At 48.5% G+C, this 22,689-nt stretch overlaps 1 protein-coding gene across 5 annotated transcripts in view; it reads right to left on the bottom strand.

Annotated features, from left to right (window-relative positions):
• Nucleotides 1-21,172, bottom strand: part of ARHGAP44 (Rho GTPase activating protein 44) — a 136,676-nt gene extending 115,504 nt beyond the window's left edge. For all 5 annotated transcript variants that reach the window (XM_066364911.1, XM_066364912.1, XM_066364915.1 and 2 more), the window contains exon 1: nucleotides 20,776-21,172. In XM_066364911.1, the coding sequence (XP_066221008.1) occupies nucleotides 20,776-20,828 (53 nt within the window). In that variant the 5' untranslated portion in view covers nucleotides 20,829-21,172. The remainder of the gene's footprint in view (nucleotides 1-20,775) is intronic.
• Nucleotides 21,173-22,689: the final 1,517 nt, after the last annotated feature.

Here is a 22,689-nt window from a genome sequence, read left to right as displayed (position 1 = left end):
TATTGAGATTTGTTTTGTGTCCTAACATGTTTTATCCTAGCAAATGGATTATGTGCAACCTGAAAAGAATATATACTCTGCTCTGTTTTGGGGTGATATGCTCTGAAGTTATCAATTAAATTCAGTTGATCTAGTATGTCATTTAAGGTCGCTGTTTCTTTGTTGATTTCTGTCTGAAGGATCTACCCATTGATGTTAGTGAGGTGTTAAAATCCCCTACCATTACCATATCACTGTCAATCGCCCCCTTAATGTCCATCACAGCCTGCTTTATATATTTATGTGATCTTATATTGGGGGTGTAAATATTGCCAATGGCAATACCTGCTTGTTGCATTGCTCCCTTTATTATGTAGTGACTTTGTCTCTTACTATAGACTTTTTAAAGATTGTTTTGTTAGGTTAAGTACTGCTACTCCAGCTTCTTTTCCATTTCCATTTGAATGGAATATTTTTATCCAACCCTTCACACTTAGTGTGCATCTTTTGCTTTGAGGTGAATCTCTTGCAGACAGTATATATATGGTTCATGTTTTCTTATCCATGCAGCTACCCTATATTTTGCCTGGAGCATTTAATCCATTTGCATTTAATGTTATTATTGATATGTGCTTATTTATTGCCATTTTAGTCTTCAAACCTATAATCCTCTTTCTCTCATTTCTTTGTTATTTTCCTCTTCTGATAGCAGGCCCTTGAACACTTCTTGCAACATTGGTTTGGTGGTAATGAACTCCTTTAGGTTTGTTTGTTTTGTCTGGGAAACTCTATATTTCTCCTGCAATTTTAACTGATAGCTTTGCTGGATAGAGTAGTCTTCGTTGTAGGTTCTTGTTTTTCATAACTTTGCATATTTCTTGCCAATACCTCAGTCCAGAAGCGTTTCTGTTGAAAAGTACAGATGTCAGACTTACGGAGTCTCCTTTCTGGATAACTAATTGCTTTCCTCCTACAGACTTTAGGGTTCCTTGTCTCTTACCTTTGGCATTTTAATTATGATGTGTCTTGCTGTGGGTCTCCTTGGGCTCATTTTTGAGTTGGACTCTCTGTGCTTCCTGAACTTGCTTGACTTTTTCCTTCACTGGCTTAGGGGAGTTTTCAGCTATGATCTCTTCAAATGGTTCTCCTAGCCCCTGTTTGGTCTCTTCTTCTTCAGCACCTATGATGCGGGTGGTATTTCACTTGATGTTGTCACAGAGGTCTCTTCGAGTTTCCTCAGTCTTCTTGAGCCTCTTTTCTTTTTGCTGCTCTGCTTCTGTGCTTATGTTAATCTTGTCATCTGAATCACTGATTCGATCCTCTACTTCATCCAACCTGCTGCTGATTCCTTCTAGTGCAGTATTCATTTCAGATATTGTATTTGTCATTTCTGACTAGTTCTGTTTCATGGTTTCAATGTCCTTTTTAATGCTTACTATTTCTTTAAGTTCTCACTGAGATCATTCATTCTTACCCTAAGATCCTTGAGCCTCCTAATAACCATTGTTTCAAACTCTGTGTTTAGTAGTTTGGGTTGCTCCCAACGCATTTGTTCTTTTTCTGGATATTTCTCTTGCTGATTCATTTGGGGCATATTTCTTTGTGTTTCCGTTTTGTTGGTGTATGAGGGAGCTCTTCTCTGACTCCCAAATTCATTGTGATGTCTTTATGAGGAAGGTGTCCTGTTGGCTTCAGTGGTACAAACCTTCAGGCAACCTGAGCTCCTTGCTCTAGGAATGTCTCTTAAGGGTTATATTTATTTACCTCCTGTTGTATGTGAGTCTTGAATGCTGTTGGCCCTTTTGTGGGTGGAGTTAACCCTTCAGGCTGGCTGGCTCCAGGGGTCAGCCTTGACCATGCATATCAGATGCAGTGCTGTGGCTGTCCACTGGGGCAGTTATTCTCAACAGGGTCTCAGGCCTGCTGGACTCCTCCAGGGGCATGCCACTTGTGTGACTCGTTGCATCTAGCACTGTTGCAATCTCCAACCCACTACTGAATGTGGGGGTTCTGGGTCGTTTTGGGTGGGGTTCGGGTATGTGTTGATTGCAGACAGTATTTGTAACCAGCCATGGGCTACCTGTCTGGAGCTACCACTCTGGTCATTGTTTCTCTCTGCATTTTCTATGCCTGGGTGTGTGTGGGGTAAGGTAACCTGTGTATGAGGGTCAGCTTCCTCCTGTTTGGAGCTGAGGGTGGTTCTGTAAAGGGTCCACGCTCCTTAATATTTTCCCCCACTTTTCAGCGGCTCCACCTCCCCTTCCAGCTGCCTGGTCTTCCCACAGAGTCTTCTGTAGAAAGACTGCAGTGTGGGCTCAGACTGGCCGCACCCCACCAATCCCTGCACAGGTTGCCAGCCTGGAAGGCTAGGGCAACTGAGGTTAGGAGGACAACAGTAGCGGGACCCCCCTACCTGCGGGGATGGGGGGAGTTCTTGGTCCGGCAGTCGGTACAAGAAACGTGGTCCCTACCCCAGAGCCTAATCCTCAGCCACTGCTGGACGCTCCAGTCCTATCTCTCCCCAGAGAGGTGAGCAGCAGGTTCAGGTTGGGTGGGGCTGCAGTCCCTTCTGCAGAAGTTCTTTCAGCCGAGGAAACCCTGGTCTCAGGGAGGAAGGCTGAGAGAGCCTCCGACTGGCACTGAGTGTGGCCCTGACCCCAGGAGGTGGCTAAGCTCTTCACTTGGTTCCAACATTAGGCTCTAAGGAAATCACACTCTGAATGGCTGAATTCTTAAGCCTCTTGCCCTTCTCCCTGTGGGACGGAGCCCAGGGGACAGGGTATCGGGACTTGGGCCAGCTGACCGTGAGGCTGTACCTCGACCAGTGCACGCGAGCTGCAGTGTGCGACCACAGGGAGCGGAATCACCCCAGCTGCGTCTGGTGTCTGACAAGCTCTCCCTTTGAATACGCTGCTAGTGAAGCTAGCTGGATCCTGCTCTGATGCTGTCTGTAGCTGGCCACTGGGTGTGTTGGTTCTGGGCCTCTTTGGAGGGAACCTGGTGCAGACCAGTGTAGACACTGCCCGTGACTGGCCCTCAGCAACCTGTTTGGAGCTACAAGCAATCCAGAGTTTGTGGCTGCCTCTGCTGGGCTTAGGTGCACATGGGAGGACCCAGTTGTACACCTAGGCTGGCTTTTTACCAGCACCAGACCTGGAAGTAGGTCAGCAAAAGACCCAAGGTTCCCTGAGACATGCCTCCTGCTGCCTCTGCCTGCTGCTTGCTTGTTAGGCTCGACCCCTGAAAAAACGTCTGCTATAGTAGGGAGGTTTGGGCTAGTGTATCTCCACTGAGGGGGGACAGACCTGTCAGGTGTCAGGAAAGATGATGAGTATGGCTCCCACCCCAGAGCCCGAGGTGGGTGGAGCTTCTGAAACCCAGAGATTTTGTCTGCCAACAGCCTGGACAATTTCTACTAAATCTCCCAGGAGCAGGATGCACTAGTCCAGGGGTCGGGAACCTTTTTGGCTGAGAGAGCCATGAACGCCACATTATTTTAAAATGTAATTCCATGAGAGCCATACAACAACCCATGTATGTTACACATTATCCAATAAAAATTTGGTGTTATCCCGGAGGACAGCTGTGATTGGCTCCAGCCACCCGCAACCATGTACATAAGTGGTAGGAAATTAATTGTTTCTAATACATGAGAATGTATTATATATATATATATATATATATATATATATATATTTTTTTTTTTTTTTTTTTTTCTGAAGCTGGAAACAGGGAGAAACAGTCATACAGACTTCCACATGCACTCAACCGAGATCTACCAGGCACGCCCACCAGGAGGCGATGCTCTGCCCACCAGGGGGCGATGCTCTACCCCTCCGGGGCGTCGCTCTGTTGCGACCAGAGCCACTCTAGCGCCTGGGGCAGAGGCCAAGGAGCCATCCCCAGCGCCCGGGCCATCGTTGCTCCAATGGAGCCTCGGCTGCGGGAGGGGAAGAGAGAGACAGAGAGGAAGGAGAGGGGGAGGGGTGGAGAAGCAGATGGGCGCTTCTCCTGTGTGCCCTGGCTGGGAATCGAACCCGGGACTTCTGCACGCCAGGCCGACGCTCTACCACTGAGCCAACCGGCCAGGGCCGAGAATGTATTATATTTTTAACATTATTTTTTTAATTAAAGATTTGTCTGCGAGCCAGATGCAGCCATCAAAAGAGCCACATCTGGCTCGTGAGCCATAGGTTCCCGACCCCTGCACTAGTCATATTCTTGGAAAAGTGTGGGGAATAGCTCTGGCCTCAAAGCCGGACAACTGAGTCACGGCTATACCAGCCATACCGAGTCTTTCCTGCCCCCTTCTATCTGGCCAGGGCTGCTTACTTCTCAGCAGGGCCCCGTCTCCATAGGGTGGGGCAGGAGAGAATTCCGAGGGTGGGGCAGTTGCTCTCCCCCAGGCTGACGCCACTCAAAGGAGAGCGCTTCACCCGAGAAAGATGGTGGCAACGCATACTGGAAAACGGCATACAGGGGTCCTGGTGGCTGTCCCCCCACTGTATCTATCTATCCCCAGCACTGCCAATCTCAAAATATCTCCATGCAATCTAATCTGCTGACCCTCCCTCCACCAGAGGCCAGGGCATGTGGCTGTGAGCGAGATTTTCTGTGTTGGCCCTGTAAGAGGGTGCCCGTGTCTCTTGTCTCTGCAGACCCCTGTCCCTCTCCTGCAGACAGACACCTCACCTCTTTTCACAGCCACATGCTGTGGGCACCTCTCCTTGGCTCTGGCGCTCCAGGCTGGGGCGCCCGGCTTGGGTGTTAGCACCCACACGCCTCAGGGCTGACCACCCCCACAGCTGAGATGTCCCCTGAACCTTGGCCGCTGCTTGTGGGAGTGGGGCAGCCCTTTTACACGTCTGCCCTTCCTACCAGTCTCGGGGTGGCTGCTTCTGTGAATTCTTGGTTATCAGACTCCTCTTCATTTGGTCTTGAGTTGGTTTTTCAGGACAACTGTTCTTTTTTTTTTTTTTTTTTTCTGAAGCTGGAAATGGGGAGAGACAGTCAGACAGACTCCCGCATGCGCCCAACCGGGATCCACCCGGCACGCAACGCTCTGCCCATCAGGGGGCGATGCTCTGCCCCTCCGGGGCGTCGCTCTGCCGCGACCAGAGCCACTCTAGCGCCTGGGGCAGAGGCCAAGGAGCCATCCCCAGCGCCCGGGCCATCTTTGCTCCAATGGAGCCTCGGCTGCGGGAGGGGAAGAGAGAGACAGAGAGGAAGGAGGGGGGGTGGAGAAGCAAATGGGCGCTTCTCCTATGTGCCTAGCCGGGAATCAAATCTGGGTCCCCCGCACGCCAGGCCGACGCTCTACCGCTGAGCCAACCGGCCAGGGCCAGGACAACTGTTCTTAAACAGTCATCTAGTTTGGTCCTAGGAGGAGGCAAGTGGAACACCTGTCTACTCCATTGCCATCTTCAAGAATCTCTAAGCCAGTGGTTTTCAACCACTCTATAATCTTCATACAACATCAGGGTATTGTATGAAGGGCCGGCACAAAATTTCTGCCAGACCAGTGGCTGAAAAATATTGGTTTACACCACTTGGAATTGATAGCACTTACAATAATTAAGAGCATTCTCCGCGATACAAATAATGAGCAGCTTTCTTTACTACAGAACCTCTGAGAGCCTTAAATACAAAGAGAGACTGTAAACTCCTGAGATGTGTCTATAGATGCCTTGTTTCCCAGTCCAGGGATTTTTTTCCCCCCACGTAACAAAACTTGATAAAGGAAAATGACACTCTTCTCTCCATGTATTCAAAAACATAGTCTGGTGTGGGTCACAAGAAGTCAGAGAAGAGAGTCGAGGCAAGAATACAAATGAGGAAGGAAGGGGAACTGATGGCCCAGGGTAGAGGAACAGACTATAAGTAAGAACCAGAAATGGAAAAAGAAGACACAGACTGAACACAAGTCAGAGATCCTTTTGTGATAACCAACTAGATATGCAGGGTTGAGAAATGACTTCTCTGTATCTCAGGAAACATGTCGGCTGGGTCACAGCTGAGTTCATAGATTCCTGGCAAACTGATCAAGGTCGGTCTTTGACATCACCGATTAGAGTTTGGTCAGCATCTGGGTATGCGGACCGGCCTTCGCCCCTTCCCCATCTTTGGGGCAAAAGCCTTTAATTTTCCTTCTAGAAACTGCCTCTCCCCTACCGCAGTCTCTGTGGACTTGCAATCCAGAGGACTTCCTGCTCTCCTATGGTCCCTAAGTGGGTCACAGGATCCAAACCAAAGCAATCAGACTCTCTTCAGTGACAGGACCATCCAGTCGACCCAGTGACAGCACACAACTGGGGAGCAAGCCCCGTGAAGGGGCTGCCCAGTCGCCCTCAGCAGGGGCACTAGCTGGCCACGCCTCTGACTCGGTGAACCGTCTTTACCCTCCAACCTCCTTCTGCATTCAGATTAGCCCGTCTGTGTCTGCTGCTGCAACCAGGGAGCCCTACCTGGTCCCAGGAGCCAGGGTCCTCAGTCACAACTCACGCAGACCAAGCTTCAAAATGTTCCCTGTCTTTAAGATGCCATCTCCCCGTAGCAGACTACTTCTTTATTATATGCAGCTTAAGTGTCTGTCGCCGATAGCTTATTGGTTGCTTGCGTAACTGTACTAGCCAATGGGGTGAAGTTGCCATGGCTGAACGCAAATTGAGCGTGTCAGGGGGAAGGTGAACATTTGTTTGCATTGGCAATCATCTGTTTTACATAAAAACTATGTCTTAACGTAATTTCTTTTAAGAATGCCTCCTAGAAAATACAGCACTGAAGAGGAGAGAAAAGGAGCTAAAGCTGCACAAAAACGGCTTTCTCGACAAAAAGAAACCACTGAGCAGAGAAAGACAAGGCTTGCTTCAGTCGCAGAGCAAATGCGTCTTTCTCGGCAAAATGAGACTGATGAGCATAGAGAAACAAGGCTTGCCTCAGATGCAAGACAAAAAAGCCTGTCTCGACAAAATGAGTCCCTTGAACAAAGGCAGGAGAGAAATGCAAAAAAATGACAGAGTAATGCTGACCGAAACACAAAAAGGATTAAAACAGTTTCAAACAGAGAAACTTTAATTTTTGAGCATTCCTCTGGTGACATGAATATTAAATGTGAACACTGTCAGTCCTTAAACTTCAAGTTAGAAACTAATCGATTTGACTGTGGCAAGAAAGGATTTTCTCCATGTTGCAAGTACGGAAACATTGTAGTTCCACTAATTGAGAATTATCCACCACTCTTGAATAAATTATTGACTAATCAGCATCCAAATAGCAAACAGTACATGGATAGCATTCGATCCATTAATATCAATAGTTCGTTTGCTTTTGCGTCCATGGGAAACAAACCAATTGACTTGCCTGGACCAGGACTTTATTGCTTTCGACTTCATGGTCAAGTTTACCATCAAACTGGAACTTTGCATCCTTCTGACAGGAAAAGAAAGTTTGCTCAATTATATATACTTGATCCCTCAGAAGCCAGTTCGGCACATTTAGAATGGAATAAAAGAGTTCCTGAGACCTTACTTAATGAAATGGGGGAATTATTTCAAGACATTAACCCATTTGCTACTGCATATAAAATGATGCATGAAGTTGAAAAAAAGTTGGCCTCTAATGCTATGTGAATTAACATTTTATAATTTAAATCACCTTTATTTATTGAGCTAGCGGTGGCTCTTAAGAAATGTACCACCAGAGGTTTCCTTCATTGCACTCTACTTTAAGCAATTAAGCAAGTAGAAGGGGGAAACCCCGTGCGGCACTAAGCAAAGGGGCGTCCTCGCCGCCTGCCCTGGGTAATTCAGTTTGAATTAGCAGACACCTTTGCACAAATCATTTTAATTACAATTTATAATATCTAGAACAGCAGTCATTTCGTATGACCGCCGGGCTTTCTAGTTATTGTATAACCTGAGATCTGACATCATGTCCCTCCTCAGAGTGCAAAGATAAGATGTTTCCCACGTTGGAAACTGAGGCTCAAGGGAACTTCAAACACATTTCTGTTTAGACTTTTCAGGACTCTACACTTAAAACTTTTTAAAGAAATTCCTGCTACAAGTGGTATATCTGCCCCTTTATTCTGAGTCCTGGGAGGATTTCTTATTTGTTTCTTTATATAAAATACATGTTTATTTTAAAGAATTTGAAAATTGTCAAAAAGTAGAAGCAGCAAGAATTGAAATTACTCATAATCCTGTGCGGAGACAAACATCGCATGCTGAACCTTCCAGGCTTCCCTAATTCCCTCCGTCTTTTCTACAGTTTCTAGAAAAATACCATACAATCTCAGCTCGGGGTGCAGCGCTGTATCCTGTGTCCTTATCCTAAACATTTCTCACGAGCTCTTAAAATTTCTGAATGTTATAAAAGCACTAAGGTCATCACAACTGCATAGATGGAGTAAGCTCGGTACTTAAGCATCCCACTAATATCAGACGTAACGTTTTCCACTCTTCCCCGACTATCGAGTCAAGAAAGTCCAGCGACACAGAACACCAGTTATCAGAGCCGGCAAATCGGGGAGCACATCTCAACGTTGGCCTTCCTTACCAACCGGCCACGACGCGCTCACCTGCCCCGAGACTCGTGCAGGAAACAGGGGAAGGCTCAGCACCGACGTTTAGACTCGTTGTGAGGATGAAACAGGAATTCCTGCCCGGTGCTGCACAAGTGTCTACCACCAGACACACTCAACCGTGGGCAGCACACATACCCGAGTCTGCAACGCGAAGGTGCACTAAAGAGACAGAGCCCAAAGCTCTGCCCTTTCCGTAGTCTTTATTAGTGTTTTTAAGGTCTCCGTGTGATCGGGACGTTATGTAGGAGTCCGCAGGGGCTTTGGCAGAGACAGAAACTGCTCCCTTTGCCCCCAGAGCTAGAGCGATGAGACGCTTCCAAAGGACACTGGCTCACCCGTGCTGGTGAGGCTGCAACAAGGAGACAGTGGAGAACTTTTCTGTCGGCAGATATTTTGCCGCATGCTCTTGGTGGGTAAGGCTAGACACACAAGATACTGGAGTACCTTAGATAAAGGTGACGTTTTTATTTTCATACAAGTCAAGAACTGGTCGTTAGGTTTTTAAAACCACCTGAAACTGAAGTAACTTGAGGGACCCCGAGGCTGCAGAGATCCACCAGGAGGGACAGCATGTGCCTGTGTCTGACCTACTCAGGGGCCAGCTCCAGTCGGGCGCGGCCCCTTTCCTGGTCGGCTACTTCTATAGCTTCCCTTCCCCACCTGTGAAATGGGCCAGTTAACAGCACCCAATTCATACTGATGTTGCAATGAGTCAATAAGAGCAATGCCCATATCGTACACAGCCCGGTGCTTGGCTCCAAGGGACCCAGCGGTGGCTTCTGCGGTCTCCACTCTCCGGTCCCTGAATGAACGGACCGCGCTCCCTGCCCAACCTGAGGTGTGGTATGGTCAGGTGATCTGATCTGGCCAATGACATGTGACTGGAACGGCCGGGTGTCACTTCGAAGAAACCTTTGGGGCCCGTGTATGGTTCACGACCTCCTCATTGACTGCCTGCACCGGCACGGGGTGGGGGTGCAGGAGGGGGGGGGAACAGGCACGTGTGGGTCCTGGGAGGCCTCCTACCAGCCCCCTTCCGTCGGCACTGTAAGCCGTCGAGATCTGCAAGGGTTTCTGTTACCACAGAACAACCCAGACCATCCTAAGTCATACAATAACCATTCCTCACGACGGGTTTTAAATGAGTGAGGTCATCGGTATTACTGCTATCTGTAGTTGTTTCACGTTTGTGACAAACATCGGAAGACTGGGTTTGATCTGAGGAAAACAAGACAAATGGGTATCAAGTCGAAGCTGTAAGTATCAGGTACTTGGGACTATAAATAAGGTTGAAACGAATGCCTCTTATCAGAGGCTTTCAGCACAGCAAGGGAGACTGATAATAAACCACAATTTATTGAGGGTTTATTATTTCCCAGGGCTTAGGCTAAAGATACTATATTATCTTCTTTAACGCTGGCAATGATCCCATAGAGTGGGCGTCATTCCGGCGTGGCAGGATAAAAATGTCTGTTCTCTCCACTACCCCTCTCCTCACTGTAGGCACGGTTATTTAAAAAACGCATACGTATGTATGAATGTGTGTACATATAGGTATGTCTGTGTGATATATACATAAATCAGAGTTTGAAGTGGGTATCAGCAAGAGAAAAGTCTTATCCTCATGACGCTGCCCTCTGAGGGATCTCTGAGAATCTGCAGGGACCCTCCCATGACGGGGACACCGAGTGACCTCGCAGCCGCACAGTGGAGGAGAGGAGAAGGCAGGGCAGGGGGGCTGCAGTGACCAGGAGGACAGGAAGCACTGCAGAGACAGGCAGTGGGACATGAGAGAGGGATCGTCCCTGGTTAGTCAGCTGTGGTCCAGGCTCCCCACCCGTCCCCGGTCCCATCCAGGGGAGCTCGAAGACTAGTTCTCGTCAATGAAATGTGAACAGAGGTGACACCTGTCCATCGCAGCCCCCCCCCCCCCCGGCATTTAAGAGCTAACGAGCCGTCTCAACATTCCCTCTTCACCGTTCCCAGGGGTCAGGCAGGGGTGTGGTGGGTGTGGACGGAGGCTGAACCCCTGAATCACTCACGAAAGAGGGCTGCCCCTGGGAGACCCCCGACTCGCATCACGTTTCCCACGGGCTGAAAATAAACGTCTGTGTTCGGCCGCCAAGGTCCCGGAGCTCCGGCATCACAGCAGAGGCTGACCAGAGGCTGACCACCCTGACTGACGCCGCACGGAAGAGTCCGGGCTCGCAGAAGAATAAAATAAGCCCCAGAAAACAAGGAGGAGCCTGACCTGTGGTGGCGCAGTGGATAAAGCGTTGACCTGGAAATGCTGAGGTTGCCGGTTCGAAACCCTGGACTTGCCTGGTCAAGGCACATATGGGAGTTGATGCTTCCTGCTCCTCCCCCACTTCTCTCTCTCTGTCTCTCCTCTCTCTCCCTGTCTCTCTCTCCTCTCTAAAAATAAATAAATAAAATTAAAAAATAATAAATTAAAAAAAAACAAGGAGGAATTAATTTTTAATCAAAATTTTAAAAAGCAATATTATCTGGGATTAGTTGAATGTAAACTATAATTGTAAATTAATTACGAGACGGCATAGTCCTAGCAGCCAATAATTATTTTTGTTTTCTGTTTTTTTAAAGATTGTCTTGTATTGTTTTCATTGCTTTTAGAGAGAGGAGGGGGGTGAGAAGTGGGAAGCATCAACTCCTACTGGTTGCTTCTCCTATGTGCCTTGACCGGGCAAGCCTGGGGTTTTGAACTAGCAACCTCAGCATTCCAGGTCGACGCTTTATCCACTGTGCCAACACAGGTCAGGCTAATTAAAAAAAGAAAAAAAAAAAAGCAGAATTTACTACAAATAGAGCTAATGAGAAAAAAAAAAAACTTAAAAAAAAAAAAAAGGAATAGATTAACCCTAAGAGCTGGCCCCACAGAAGGTGGGGAAGAAATCGTTCTGGAAGAGCTAGTTATGGTGAAAAAGAGAGAAATGCAAATGCAAATGAAAATGAGGAAGGAGACACAGCTATATACTCCAAACAGAGTCTATTAAATGTTAAGATCATAATAAAATAAATGTCTGTCTATAAAATGTTATTTAAAACGACTCAGGAAAAAATAGAAAACATAAATCATTTGGTAACCATTAAGAAACTAGGAAAACTGTCAAAAGCGCCTTCAAAAAAAGTCCTGGAGCCTGACCTGTGGTGGCGCAGTGGGATAAAGCATCGACCTGGAAATGCTGAGGTTGCCAGTTCGAAACCCTGGGTTTGCCTGGTCAAGGCACATATGGGAGTTGATGCTTCCAGCTCCTCCCCCCCTTCTCTCTCTCTCTCTGTCTCTCCTCTTTCTCTCTCTCTGTCTCTCCCTCTCCTCTCTAAAAAAACGAATAAAAAAAAAATTAAAAAAAAAAATTCCTGGAAAAGTTGTTTCCAACCTTTAAAGAACTGGTAGTTCTTTACCACACCATTGCATAGGAAAAATAAGAAGTAGACAATTCATTCTACACTATTATCAAAACTCGACAGGTATAACAAAAGGACAAGTTTAGATACTCTCATTCATGAATATTAAATAAAAATCTCAAATAAAACACCAATAAATTAACTCTAGCATAGAGTAATTTTAAAAATTAACAAACCGTACTCAAGTAAGATTGACTGTAGGAAAGCAAGTAGAGCTCAATATTAGAAAGTGTATTCAGGTTCAAGAACCTAACAAGCTCCTCGCGGGTAGAAACCCTCTTACTGATGCATCCTCAGCACGGAGAACACTGCTTAGAACGTAGCAAATGTTCAATAAATATTCATGGCATAAATATTAACTATATTAATAAATAAGAGGAAAAAACCATTGTGATTATCTTTAAAGACCATGATAATTTAGTTAATCAAATTTAACTTTGGCCCCAAAGAAAAACTCAAACTACAATAATAAAATTATGCAATATGTAACATGATTAGAAGAACAAAATGCTTCCAACAAATTATTATGCATTTCCACAGAGGATAAGAAGACATAGCTTCCCACACACTGTTACATATATTAACATGGTTCTACAAGTCCTAGACAATGCAATTAGAGAAGAAAATAAAATAAATAATAAAATATTATACTAAAGAGAAAGACACAAAATTATTATTCACAGAAAATGTGACTACCTGAAAAATCCAATAGACTCAACTTTTTCAAACAGTACTCAAAAGTGCTGAGATCACTTATGAAGGTTAAGTTTATTTCGTTTACTTAGTTGTTAAGATAATTGTATAAAAATAACTTTCTTATATCCCAGCAATAAGAGTAAGAAAATATAACCTAACAAAAGACTCCAATCATTAAGATTATGGTAATGGCAAGTTACCTAAAAAGAAAAACAAAAGTACGCATGATCTAAAATGGACAAGTATTTTACCGGATCCCAGACAGACTTGAGGAAACATACCCCACTGCCTGCCGCGGGGGTTAGAAGAATTCTCTTTACACTCAATATCGTAGATGGGTCCATTTTCTCCATCTTAATACATACACATTTAAAAGAAAACACTGAGGAAAAAATAAAGAAATGAGAAGAAAACAGAATCAACTCTCTTGGATAAGGGAACGATGTGTAGATTAGCAGTGGGTAAGGCACGCCCGGCAAGATCCTTAGGCAACGTGGATGAGTTCTAATCGCCAAGTGAAGGTGTTGCTCTGGCTGAAGCTGGGGGAGGGGCCTAGGCCGGCTCCATTGCTCCTCCCACCCAAACCACTGGACCACCCAAACCACCGCTGTTCCCCGCCCCCACACACACCTCTGGGGGCAGCTGAGCAACTCGGAGTTCCTGCCAGAACAGACACAAGTCAAGAGAACAAACTAGAAATCCTAGAAATGAGTACAAGGGGGTGGAATTGTTTCGTATGTGGTAATGAGGACATCTCAATATATATAGGAGGTACGGATTCCATGACTCAATGGATCGCAGGGTAGCTGTTTGATTTTTCAAAAACCAAAACTGTGCCACCTAGCTCCTATTATCATACACCAAAATTAATAACTGATGAATTAAAGATCTGGGGGTAAAATGAAATGAAATAAACACTGAGGAACATGTATGGATAGTTACATAATATTGGGCTGGGAACAGAGTTTCTAAGCAGATATTTAAGTACAAACCAGAAATTGACAGGTTAAATATCACAAAATATTATAAAATTTTAAAACAAAACATAGAAGGCAAAAGTTTCTAAGCAGACATTTAAGTACAAACCAGAAATTGACAGGTTAAATACCACAAAATATTATAAAATTTTAAAACAAAACATAGAAGGCAAAAAAAAAAAGAAAGAAAGATAAACTCCAGGGAGACAGGTGTATGGGTCACGCAACAGAGCTCATACGTACATACCTATGAAAAATCACCTACATATTGATAAGAAAACAGTTATAGATGTGACTTTAAGAAAAGTGAGGCAAAGCCATGCGGACAGTTGAGAAAAGGCCACAAACGTCCAGTAAACATTAAAAATGCTCAATCACACTAGAAATGAGAAGAAAGGAGAAGTTTTTGTTTTCATTCATGGACCTGAGAAAGTTGTAACAGTGGCTGACAGGGATGGGAAGAAGAAATGGACAATTCTGCTGAGGATGGAAGTATGTGTGTGTTCATATATATAAACCAGGGGTCGGACACCTATGGCTCGCGAGCCAGATGTGGCTCTTTTGATGGCTGCATCTGGCTCGCAGACAAATCTTTTATAAAAATAAAAACATTAAAAATATAAAACATTCTCATGTATTACAATCCATTCATTTCCTACCGCTCATGTTCATGGTTGCGGGTGGCTGGAGCCAACCAATCACAGCTGTCCTCCAGGACAACACCAAATTTTTATTGGATAATGCGTAACGTACACGGGTCGTTGTATGGCTCTCACAGAATTACATTTTAAAATATGTGGCGTTTACGGCTCTCTCAGCCAAAAAGGTTCCCGACCCTTGGTATAAAACATACAATCCTATAGTCGTAACACTCACATAGTCTTTTTGACTCAACAATTTCACTTCTAAACATTCACCTCTAGGAAAGCAAACTAATGAGAAATAGTTACAACTGTAGAGGTAGGTTATTGACATGGAATGATACTCAAGATATAATATGAAAGGCAAAGGCAGATTGCAAAAAATATAGTACACACCATACAGTCTCTGTCTCTCCCTAAAGGACATACAGGCGCCTGGGAAAAACTCAGAATACTGCATCCAAAATATGAACTGTGAGCTCCAGGTAATGAGATTACTGGTGTGGTTTTTTTTCCTCTTGGTGCGCCCATAGTTTATAAGTTTTCTACCATAAACAAATGATCACTTAAGTAACCAAAAAGAAAGTTTAAGAAAGTAAATTGAACTCTCTGGGAAAATAACCATTGATCCTAAAAATAACCTCTAAAGTTGGAAAACGAAAGCAGAAACATCTGCTTCCTGGGCAGAGAGGATAGTTTTAAATGGCTAGACTGGCACGCACTTCCCCAGGGCAGTGGGGTCCCAGGAGCCAGCTTACTAGGACGCCCCCCCACCCAACAGGAGAGTCCTAAACAGCCCGCTCTTTCCCCACCTTCCGTCTGACTTACAACTAACTCAATACACAGCTGACAGGTAGCTGTGTTATTCACTGCCCTTATCAGAATAGCATTTGGAATAGCCTTTTCTTGATTGTTCATAAATGGGGTGTATACTGATCCCTTCTAAAAGGTACAATCTTACATTTAATTACTGTTTTACTCCCATGGATACTGATTCACTTTTCCTAGAGAGAAAAAAAAAAGGCCTTTATCACCCATCATAAATATATATATGTATCAATTGGTATTGATAGATTTCTTTGGTAAAGGCACAATGGGAGGGACGTCATTAACTGCTGTTGAAGGGGCTTGCAGGTCTCGGATGAGAGAACTCGGCAGGAAAGCCAGGCTGACTGCTGAGTGCAGCCCTGGACGAGGCTGACAGCAGGCACATCTGCACAGTAAGGCGCTTTGAAGACAGGTGCCAAGAATACTCTCTCCAGATCGGCTAGCCCATTCATCCACCAGTGAGGGCAGTCTGGTATCTCTCCCATACATACACCACCGCAAGCAGCAGGATATGGTTTCCATAAAACCCTAATGCAGAACTTCGCTCTGAGACCTGATAAACATCCCCAGTGGCCCTTGGGGGACAGGTTTGGGTCTGCCCGGCCCTGCTGGGCCCACAGGAAGACATGACAGGACCTGTGTGTGGTCTGAGAGGCTCGACGCACTGTCCAGAAGAGGGATGGGAAAAGAAGCAGTCCGATGGCTGATGCGGAATTGGTTCCGACTTCCTCCTCGATGTCCTATATGGCCTGGGTCATGGCTTGTAGAAGGACTGTGGACGGGCAGGGCAGCGTGTCCGAGAAGCCTTTGGGGACAGGACTCTCACCGGCTTCGGTGGCCGTGGCCTGAGCGGGCAGGCCTGCAGCACCGGCGCTCCGAGAGGCCGCTGCGCCCTCAGCACCCGTCCACCCCCGGGCCGACGCCTGGACCTGGCAGCTGCACCCTCAGCACCCATCCACCCCCGGGCCGACGCCTGGACCTGGCAGCTGCACCCTCAGAGCTGCAGAGCGGCGGCAACACTCAGCCAGCCTGTGGGCCGGAAACCAAGCCCGCTGGACGCCGCTGCTGAGCAGTCCAGGAATGGGAACCAGGCTCCTTAGACAGACACTCAGTCTCTACCACCCAACGCACAGCCTCTGAAACCAGACCATGCAAGGCACCCAGCCCTGCTCCGGTCCCGCACTCCCCTAGCTCCTAGCCCCCTCAGACACACCGCACCTCACCAGCGCTGGCACAAGCGCGTCAAGTGCCTTTGCAGCCCTCTCTGGGCAGTGGCTGTTGGAGCCAGTACCCAAGAAGCCCCTGAAACTCAGGAAGCCAGTGTTCTGGGCGGACTGAGCAGGCTGGCAAAAGAAGAAAACCACAATGAACTTCATCCACCAGCGCTGAGCACGTGGTGTAAGACAGGTTCCCTTTAACCTGCTGTGACCGCCATTGTGTGAACTGAGATAATGCTCTCCTCACCAGACATGACCAAGGGGCCCATTTCACTTCCACTTCCTCTCTCGCTCAGCCGGTCTCTCTCAACTCCAGCTCAGGGCGTTCGTCTACGCAACACAAACCAAATGCCCCTTCCAAGAAAAATAGTCTACGGGCCTTTCAGGGTGCGTCTCACCCCAGCAACTAACGAGCCCTCTGGAAGGTAACGGAAACATAGGCCATCAAGCAGGCATGAACTAATTCTCCCCTAACCCCGCTCCAGCCTTCCCGAGCCAGCGCGCAGCGCCCCGCCCCCCCGGCCTGTTCCCATCACCACGCGGAGGAGCGCGTATCAGCAGCTCCTCCCATCCCTGGACCACTCTGCACCACCCCCGCGTCTATAACACGCGGACCGTTCGCTCCCTCCTTCCTTCGCTTGGCCGTGAATTCCAGAGAACCTGAATTTCAGGCAGCAGGGTGGTTCCCGCTGCCCACGAGGACCTTAAAGTCCAGCGGGAAAGATAAACCATCAAACATTTTTTAAAATGACCATATAATGTAACCGTAGCATGCCTTTATAATACCGAATCCCAGAGGACTCGGAGTCTCTTATCCGGGACCGCCATATTCTCCACACCAGAGCAGGGCCTGGCAGAGCGCAGACTTCCGGGAAACAGTTACTAAATGAATGAAATAAGCGAATAAATGAATGAACAGTGTGCGCCCTACTGCACAGGACTCGGTAACCGTCGTAACGTTTGCTCAAAGAGACTCGTAGCTACTATTCAGTAAGAACTGCCCAGTGCTGAGCTGCGTGGTGGGCACCCTTCCGGGGTAATTTCACACCAGCATTGCCACCATGAGCCATTGCCACAGTGAAACCCTCATTGTTCCCATTCTGCAGATGAGGAAACAGTGTACAGAGTTAAGCTCAAGGTCCTGAAGTCAGTAAGCAACAAAGCAGATCTGTCCTCACGGGAAAGCCCAGGCTGGCCTGAAGCCCTGGGCACAGAGCGGCCCGATCTCTAAGGGTCAGGGAATGCTTCCCGTAGAAAGGAATAACGTGAAGGGACAAGGAGAGAAAAGTCCGAAGAAGGAAGGTGTGCAAAGGCTGGGGAAGCAGACCAGGAGGAGATGGAACTTCTTCCAGGGACACACCATGGGTTTGATCAACTCTCTCCACCCTTGCTGCCCTCTCTGCTCAGACGTGAGTCCCTCAAGGGAAACCCTAGTAACTCCGCAGAGTGCATTCAAGCTCGGCAACTCCGACCCTGTCCAGGCGACTGGATCCGTTTTATACTCGGAACTCCAGAACCGCGTGGAAGGCGGGAGCCAGGTGGGGCACTGTGAGCAAGAGCAACCCTCTAGCCCATCTCCCTGTCTTCCCCCCAAGACGGGAAAGCCTTCGCTTCAAAGACACACAGTCCAAGAATCCAGTGGCCGTGGCTCCCTGAAGCACCTCCATACGGTGACCTGCCAGTGTCACACCTAAATTCTAAACTTCCCATCCTGCTGTCTCTATCGAGTCATGACACGAAGAAGCAATGTTGAGATAACCTTCTCAACAAGACCAAGTAAAAGCTGCCCCTTTCACTGACCCAGGTGGACCTTACGTATACCATGTCCATAAACATGAAGGGAGCACCACCTGTCTATAAGGCACTGTGCCAGATACACAGAGCACATGGTGGTGATCAGTGCATTCTACTGGGGATAGACAGACAAGAAAAAATATGAGAAATAAGAGCATTTCAGAGTGATGAGTTCTGTGACATAAAGGAGCAGGATGATGGCTAGAGAGCCACTGTGGGGCGGGGCGGGGGGAGGGGGGCTTGTCGAAGGCCTTTGAGCTGAGACCGGAGTGATGGGAAAGAGACACATGTGAAGAGCACATCCTCAGCCAGACCGGGGTGTGAAGACTGCGAGACTAGAGCCCTCGGACAGCAACGAACGTGGTGTCTCTGAGGCAGGGAAGGCCACGGCGGCCAGAGCACAGAGAATGAGGCACAGGTGGGACAGAATGAGTCTGAAAAGAGGGGTCAAGTCAGGGACTGTCCTGTAGGCCACTGGAAAGATCAGGACGGTGCTGCGACACCACTTGGACGCTTTTAACCAGCTATGTAACATAAACTGATTTTTGCTTTCAAAGGTTCACTCTGAACATCATTAAAATGGACACAGTAGCGATACACAACCGTGCACTCACCTTCCATTTACCTGACACATGACACAATAGATGCCACCTAATAAAGAATGTATCCACATGCCAGCATCGCCAGAGTCCCAAAAAAACAAGGGGACAGGAACTCTTGGGGACCAGCTGCTTGGGGACTTCTAAGAATGTGCTTTCAAATAAGTAAGACCTTATTCTAAAACTCAACCGCCTCTCTCCCTTTGCATTCCCTCCATGGACAAGGGTGAAAATAAAGGTTTTGTGTCCCAGGCTTGCCAATCTGACCACTTCTAAACAAGTCCTGAAAAGAGACAGAAGAGTTGTGTTTCTTCCCTGGGGACCCAGGAAAGAAGCAGAAACACATTCCAATTTGAGAACTGAACTGAAACCCCCCCCAAGACCAAAAAGGACCAGCAAGCCAAGTCTACAGTCAAGGGCCTACTGAGCCCTCGGTTGGCCTGATGTGATGACTGACACCAGGCTGCAGGGGTGACACAGAAGTCAAGACATTCCAGGAGAAGGACATTTCAGCACCCAATGCATCCAAAGGCAACCTACCTGAGGCCACATCTGTAGGAAGACCATGCCAGAAACCTGGGCTCATCTGACTCCGCTATTCATAATTCTCCCTCCCCTCAGAGCACATGTGCTTCGTAAAGGAAAATGGATCCAAGTCAATTTTAGACATTGTTACTTGGAAGCCATCTGGAGTCCCTGAAAGCATAAGAATCCACCACATGCCCTGCCCTCAAATGCCCACTGTAATTAGGGCAGTGTGCTTACATAGTCATTCAGTGTCCCCTATTCCCCAGGGATTTCCCTACCCCCCCCCCCTCCACCCTACCAGATGCCAGCTCAGGCTACACTTCCCACCCAAGAAAGGTATTTGGTTTCTTAGTAAACCTAGTGGAGAGCCCTAGAGGTGTTGAGCCTGCACGTTAATTGCACCCAAGGCTGGGTTCTCTGTTTTCCACTGGCCTTCCAACTGCACACTTGAATTCCTTTGCCACAGAGCTACGAAATCCCTTCCCAGGAACAGAAGAATTAAAATCCCCTCCGCCTATCCATCCCAGTGTCCAGAGCATGCCTAGCTTTGGAAGAGACCCACCGGAATCCTTATGTAACGTTAATACATGTTTGCACCCTGCAGAGCTGCTCCTCCGGGGGACACTAGACCAGGGGTGGCCCGTTTTCACTATGACAGTAGGCTGGGTCTCACAGCTTCCTAGGGCCTGGCTCTTTCTGACGGTGGGGCCTCTGTCCCCCGCCCCTACCTGGCTGTGCTCCTCTGGGCTTGTCCGTCTCCCCGAGGAGTTGGGCTCCCCGGGATTCTGCAGCCTCTCTCCCTCCACTGCAAATGGCCTTAGGAACCAGCTGACAGCAGCGCCATCCGACCAGCACCTTCCCTTTCTCCAGCCACCCCCCCCCCCCCGGCCCCCAGCCACCCCAATCCCTTCAGCTCCTCTCTCCGCCACCTAAGGCCTTCCCGAATCCAGCCAGGAAAGAGATCCAGAATCTTGTACAGTCATAGTCCCGGCACACAAACACGACCGGAGCGAGGGCTCGACTCTGCCCAGCGGACCAGGCCCGACCCTTGCCCTGGACCCCTGAGAAGCCTTGAACACTCGCAAAGGGGGTTGGAATCCTGCGGAGAGGCGACTGCGGTCCCGCTGCCTCCAGCCCGGTCGGAGCGAACACCTGTTCCCAGGAAGCTGGGTGAGCAGAAGGGGGAGTCCTGGGGACTGGCGGGGAGGACGAGGTGCAGGGGCCGGCGGGGACGCGGGTCAAGGATGCGTCACACTTTGCGCTCGGCCGGCGGAGCCCAGGGGCGGCAGCGGCGGGCAGAGCGTGGGAAAGGCTCCGGGCTCCGGGAAGTTGCCGGCCGAGGGGTCGCGCCCGCGAGCGGCGGCGGCACCTGCAGGGGGACCCCCGCCAACCGGCCGGCCGGCCGGCCCGCAGGACGCGAGCGCAGGGGGCCCGGCGCGCTCCAGCCCCCGCGCGACCCGGCGGACGCAGCCCCGCAGGCGCGCCCCGGCCCCGCGGGGGACCTACCTGCCCACCGTCTGGTTGGCCAGCTGGCGCATGCGATTGAACTGCTTCTTCATCGTGGCCCCGCCGCCGCGCTCGCCCGGGGAGCTGAGGGAAGGACGGAGCAGCCCGGAGCCCGCCGCAGGGTCACATGGCTCCCGTGCGGGGAGCCTCCCGGGCGACGGCGGCGGGCACTGCGGAGCCTCCGAGAGCCTGCTGGCCCGCGCGCGGCGCCCGCCCGGGGGGCACCTCCGCCTACTCCGCCCGCTGCCGCATCCGGCTCACGCGCTCCGCCGCGCCCTCATGGTCCCGCCGGGGGTCGGCTCGGGCGCCGTCCAGGTCCCCGGGCTGCCCGCACGCCAGCCCCAGCCCCAGCCCCAGTCCCACGCCGGGAGCCGGGACTCTCCGCAGGCTGGCTGGCCCGCCGGCCGGGTGGTCCCCGCTGCGCCTGTGCGCAGGGCGCCGGGCATTCTGGGATTTGTAGTTTCGCGTCCCCCCTCCCCACCCCGCGCCCACCTTTTCCTCTGTGACCCAAGTTTGCAAACACAGTGGGGTGCAGAGGTGGAAGAATGCGGGTGTCCTCCGAGCATTCTAGGAAGGAGAGGTTTTCCTGCTTTAAAAAATAACAGAATAGGCCCAGGAATACAACAGCAAAAAAGAAAAAGTGAGCATCTGTCTTTTGTTGTATTTTAAGTGAATGCAAAGCATTCATGTTTTGAATTCAAAGGAAGAAGATTTAGGCTGAAAGGTACACGGCTCATAAAATTGTATTATTTCACCCGATTAACGTTGAGGTGCGAGGTTCACCTTGGGACACAGGGGTCGATGGGCAGATTTTAAACCAAGCGTGCCATGCATCCCTGAAGTTTCACTTAATTTTCACCAAACCCAATAGGTAAGCAGAAGCCGAGATAGAAGGAGATGATAATAGTGGTATCACATGTATGGGCTCAATTTGACTGGCACAACTTTCACGAATGGCTTAGATTCCGGCCTCATAGCTAATCACACCTCCCGTCCACCCCAGGAAACCAAAGGGCATCCGCGGGGGCAGGCCTGGCGCGTCCCACGCAGCCCCATCTCATTGGTAGCAGTCGGCTCTTTGAAAAGAGGTTGCAACTTTCTGCAGGCTCTGTCCATAGGAAAATGTAGGTGACAGCAGTGAGGTTTGATCATTATCTATCAAGTAAGAGCAGTATTGTTGGGTGGTAGGGGCTTTCGATCAAACAGATAGGAGTTCATCTGTTAGAATCCCAAATGCCAATGTATAGCTTTAGAGCAGGGGTCCCCAAACTACAGCCTGCGGGCCGCATGCGGCCCCCTGAGGTTATTTATCCGGCCCCCACCGCACTTCCTGAAGGGGCACCTCTTTCATTGGTGGTTGGTGAGAGGAGCATAGTTCCCATTGAAATACTGGTCAGTTTGTTGATTTAAATTTACTTGTTCTTTATTTTAAATATTGTATTTGTTCTCATTTTGTTTTTTTACTTTAAAATAAGATATGTGCAGTGTGCATAGGGATTTGTTCATAGTTTTTTTTTTTATAGTCTGGCCCTCCAACGGTCTGAGGGACAGTGAACTGGCCCCCTGTGTAAAAAGTTTGGGGACCCCTGCTTTAGAGGAAAAAAATGCATAGCCTCTCCCTGCCTCAGTTTTCTTATCTCAAATAAAAAAGTAATATTGCTCAAAGATGAGAAATATAGAGAACTATTTGTTAAATTACCAATAATCTAGTAACGTAAATTATTATGCTACTATCATGTCGTATTCATTTACTGCAAATATGATTGTAGTTGGCATAATAGAGAAAAATGTTATTCCTACAACAGAATTACTAATCCGATAAATGAAAGAGCTTTTTTGAACTGAGATATTGTGCATATGTGGATTATAGTTACAAGATGTCCTAAATATGGTTGTAAGTCTCCTGCTGGCTAG

Source organism: Saccopteryx leptura, chromosome 2 (genome assembly GCF_036850995.1).
Source record: "Saccopteryx leptura isolate mSacLep1 chromosome 2, mSacLep1_pri_phased_curated, whole genome shotgun sequence".
Lineage (NCBI taxonomy): Eukaryota > Metazoa > Chordata > Mammalia > Chiroptera > Emballonuridae > Saccopteryx > Saccopteryx leptura.
Note: the sequence above shows the minus strand (reverse complement) of the source record. Positions and strands in the feature narration are given on the sequence as shown.